This window comes from Somniosus microcephalus, unplaced genomic scaffold (genome assembly GCF_052327205.1).
Source record: "Somniosus microcephalus isolate GS21.2 unplaced genomic scaffold, FLI_Smic_1.0 unresolved_chr2, whole genome shotgun sequence".
Lineage (NCBI taxonomy): Eukaryota > Metazoa > Chordata > Chondrichthyes > Squaliformes > Somniosidae > Somniosus > Somniosus microcephalus.
Window position 1 is genome coordinate 35,728,242 of NW_028225180.1, and position 4,662 is coordinate 35,732,903.

At 42.9% G+C, this 4,662-nt stretch overlaps 1 protein-coding gene across 1 annotated transcript; it reads right to left on the reverse strand.

Annotated features, from left to right (window-relative positions):
• Nucleotides 1-1,890: 1,890 nt before the first annotated feature.
• Nucleotides 1,891-3,844, reverse strand: LOC147092462 (putative G protein-coupled receptor 139). Its single transcript, XM_085975733.1, has 2 exons — nucleotides 3,738-3,844; nucleotides 1,891-2,931 (listed from the first exon to the last, which is right to left on the reverse strand). Exons 1-2 carry the CDS (start codon nucleotides 3,805-3,807, stop codon nucleotides 2,012-2,014), a joined length of 990 nt encoding a protein of 329 aa, XP_085831859.1. The 5' UTR covers nucleotides 3,808-3,844; the 3' UTR covers nucleotides 1,891-2,011.
• Between the last annotated feature and the right edge of the window lie 818 nt (nucleotides 3,845-4,662).

The window sequence follows — 4,662 nt, forward strand, 5'->3', positions numbered from 1 at the left end:
GGATTCTCCCGGTTTGCAAGTAGGTGGGGCAGTGGCCAAACGGTAAGACATTGGTCTTATAAACCAAAAAGCGCGGGTGGACTTTTCTAATCCGTTTCTTCTTGTGAAAGCTTTGATATTTTATATATCTGACTATCTTCATCCATTTATTTATTCCAGTCCCTTAAACTTCCGAACCACGTGGGGTCCGTGCCTCTGTTCAATATTAATAATTAAGGGGATTTTTACTCTGCACCTGCTTCAAGACCAAAATATGATTGCGGTGCCCAAAACTGAATGAATCACTCCAGATGGGGTCCGAACAATATCTGCATAACTGAAGCATGACGTGCATTGAATACCGGCCCGCTTGATATCTTGAATTATAAATACATCTTTGTTTCTGTATCGTCGATGTCAATTCAAAATGTTCATGTATGCCCAGATACCTCCCATGGCAGAACTGATACCTTCCCACTCTGTTACCAAATGATTAAAGGTCTCTGAAATTGATGAATCAGACTTTAATTAAGTCTCATTATTACATCACACTGAACCTTAACATACTTGCATAGTCAATCCTGGCCGAACAACCTCGTGGTACTTTAAACTGAGGTTTACTTCCCCGTTGAATAGGTAAAGTCTAATGGTTAGATAAACTTCTTTATGAAAATTAATCACTCGGGTATAACATTAGCTGACTTCAGGGCAGTCTGATGAATGCTTTCGTTACAGTAACACTTTTTTGGTGTAAGAGTATTAACGGCCAATACTAAACTATACCTCATCAGCCTCATACATCTATCTCGGTCAATTCTTCTACCAAGATCTCTACCCATTACTTTTACCTATTTCATCACTCTCCAGAGTTATATTAATCGTTTCCTGTAGCCATGTTGTCAGCGTGACTGACCCTGTCCTGCACTCGTTCCTCAGGGCAAATTCATGATGCAAACCACATGCTGGATGCTTCATATGCAGAAGGCACATCTGCATATAAAGTGATATCCCAAGAACTTACAGCAAGGAACGCCTCATAAAATAGCATCCCTGCCATTTCTGGATATCTAGCAAAAGATCGGTGACTGAAGGTGTATGATTAGAATCGCTCCATGCCTGGTCCTTAAGTTTCGGGATAGGATCGACACAAGCCATTTACTCCCATTAATTGAGGGATCAAGAACTAACGGCGATAGATTAAAGAATAAATGTAACAGATTTAGAACTGAGGCTAAGAGAAATATCTCCATGCATGGAGAGTCGTCCGACAGTGGAATTCACTTAGGCAGAAATTATACCAATATTCAGGATTAAATTATGTAGATCCAGGAACAAAAATAGGTTGAAGACATGGCGAGGCAGAGCCGGTAACGTCATTCGAGCATTTTGCTCAGGTGGAGGGGGAACGGCGGCAACGACTGGTTGGGTCGAATGGTCAAGTCCCCAGTTATAACATTCCAACATATTGATCACCAGTTGAGATTTCTTGTGAGTATCTCTGACCAAATACATCTAATGTGTCATTGACGAGTCAGGTCCCTACTATCTCCATCATTAGAGGCTGATCAGGAGACAGGGCCCCGATCTCTTGGTCCAGGAGACAATGGGAGCGGAGTCTGATGGAGAGATCAGCACCCACAAGATTACAGAGTAATTAATACAACCAGGATTGTAAAACCTTTCACTGTTTCTACACTAGATAAAGCTTTATCTGTTAATTCAACTGAGCGTGTCATTCCAGTACCTGCCGTGTGAGGCAGTTAACGCTGCAGTTCACATATTCTACTCCACTGCTGAACTCACTCATGACTGTTCCCTTTGAATCTTGAGTGGGAAGGACGCTGTTTTCGGAGAAATCGATTGTGTTCACACGGGGAAAGAAGCAGACATCAAACACACGGCACAAAGTGGAGAAAATGTTTCCTGGTACCTGTTTATTTAAACAGAACAATCCATTGTCATGGTAACAGATCGAGGGCCATTCTAAAACGCAGCACGGTGTGTAATTGAGTACTAGTTAGGACAGGAAGCTTTAGTATGATTTAACATTTAATTTAACCAAAGTTAGAATCAATGCCCAAGGAGATTTCACCACGTTCTTCAGCTCTTCCCTGAACTTAGTTTGGGTCGCTGCATAAATGCAGGTGTTTGTACAGGAGCTCAAATACATGAGTAGATATCCAGTTTCTGTGGCGACATATGCAGGGGCTGCATAATCGCCTCGATAATGCGCGATGTTTGTCAGTCTGGTCGTTAAAAAACTCACGGCAGCTGTCAGCCACAACACTATAAAACTACCTGATACACTGAACAGTAAAATAATGGATTTCCTTCGGTTCTCCATCTCTGGATCGCTCTGATTCTCACTGCATTGACCCCGAAGTCTCCTGCGGGCTCTACTGGCTACTAAAATACGACTGACTGTCAAACCATTAAACAGTAATATCAAAGCAAATGGTAGCCATGGAATCAAAATACTTTCTAACCAGGAGAAGGCATCACCTGCAGCTGATAGAAAAAACTCCACTCTGGTGCGACATCCCCAGGGAACATTGTTAGTTGTTCGCTCAGGTTCATATGCAAACCAAAAGGGGATGTTATTTAAACAGAAGAGGAGAGTGGCGGCTGTTACAACAGAGACAGCCGTTCTCACTGTGCAATACTTTGTTTTAAACTTCTCACAACATATAGCTACAAATCGGTCAAATGTGAACAAGACTGTAAACCACACCGACATATCTAGTGCGAGAGAATTCACATACACAATTAATTTACAAACGGCAGTGTAGGACAGGAAAGAACCTGGAAAGTGATATGTAAAAGTGTGATGCACTAACACATTCATTGTCATGACCAGTAGATCTGCTGTTGCCATGGCCACCATGTAGACAGAGATACATTTGGAAAGTCCGCATTTTCCTCCCGAAAGAATCACGATTGTCAATAGATTCGCTGTAAGAAAGAGGGAAACGAGGTATGTCACGGGGACACCCAGCTATAACTTAAAGCATATTATGGGGGAAAGTTCAGATGTGTCCCTATTTACGGTTATGCACATTAACACTGTTTTATGCATCGGCGGGCGTTTACGGCATCATGTTTAAAAAGAAGAAATCTTTGAACACGAGAGGGACTGAAAATATCGCGTCCTTCCAGCATAGGTTCTTCAGTCCTCGAAAAATATTAAGCATATTTTTACAGCATTTACTGCAAAGATATGAATTCAAATAAAACATTCAGCTGAAATGCAAACATGCTATTTACGTCAATAACCTGGGATTTCCCTATTTATTGTCACCCTGGGCGGACCTACTCGGGAACAGAGCGAGAGCTGGTGGAACCGCGAAGGTGCTTTACAGCCGAGCGGCAGTGATTGCTCAAAATATCTTTCAAAGCCCCCGGTTGGGTGGAGGTGGCTGCAGCCCGTGCAATTATCAATTTAGAATAGACAGGGAACAACGGCACAAATGAGATGGTTACCATGGACACTAAGCAGCACATTCTGCAGTGTACAATATACTGGTGGAGGGGCCGGGGAATCAACACCGCCCTCCCAGAGTAAAGGGAGGAATCCTGAGCGCCCGATGCTCAGGATCGACTGTCCAAAATGCGCGGACTCGTCGGATTCCCGCTGATATTCACCAAGTCAGCTCGCTGGCATAAGTGACTCTGCAATGAGAGTATTCTCGGAATCTGTTACGTAATCATTAGCAGTGAGATAGTCAACAGCTATTAAGCAACAAAATAATCTGACTTACCGGGAATACCAAAGGCTGCGAGAACAGGATAGTAAATTTCCTTTATCTGTAGAATTATTGGCCGTGCCATTTTATAGAAGTTTGCTTGAATTCTCTCCGGTTTTACGTTTCTGACTGGACTGTATCTGAGATCCATAAATGCTCCCCCCTTTATAGAACAATCGGTGTCCCGTGAGATAAACAGGTTCCACAATAACTGAGGTTTCTTACAATCACGTAATAAACCATTTTTCGCTGCAGTGCGCCAGGGATGCCAATGGTGAAATTGAGTGCCTCAGTACATGAAACACCGCCCATTAAAATTAATGATCGGAAAGTAAGCATTGCGCACGAGATGTGATTCCTGAAAGGAGCATGCATACCGGCCAAAGAGTTAGGACCTTGTGGCCTCATAATAATCTGGTCAAACCTTCTCTCATTACTTATTTAAAATTGTTTTTACATTGTGATGATGAATCGGCTCTAACATTGCTGTTGGTGAACATGTTCTACATAAGAACATAAGAACATAAGAAGTAGGAGCAGGAGTAGGCCATATGGCCCCTTGGGCCTGCTCCGCCATTCAATAGGATCATGGCTGATCCGAATCTAGACCAACGTCTACTTCCCTGCCCTCTCCCCATAACCCCTAATTCCCTTATCTGCGAGGAAACTGTCTATCTCCATTTTAAATTTATTTAATGTTGCAGCTTCTCAGCTCTCTGGGGTAGCAAATTCCATAGATTTACTACCCTCTGAGTGAAGAAGTTTCTCCTCATCTCAGTTTTGAAAGGGCAGCCCCTTATTCTTAGATTTTGCCCCCTAGTTCTAGTCTCACCCATCAGTGGAAACATCTTCACCGCATCCACCCGATCAAGCCCCCTCACAATCTTATATGTTTCGATAAGATCGCCTCTCATTCTTCCGAACTCCAATGAGCAGAATT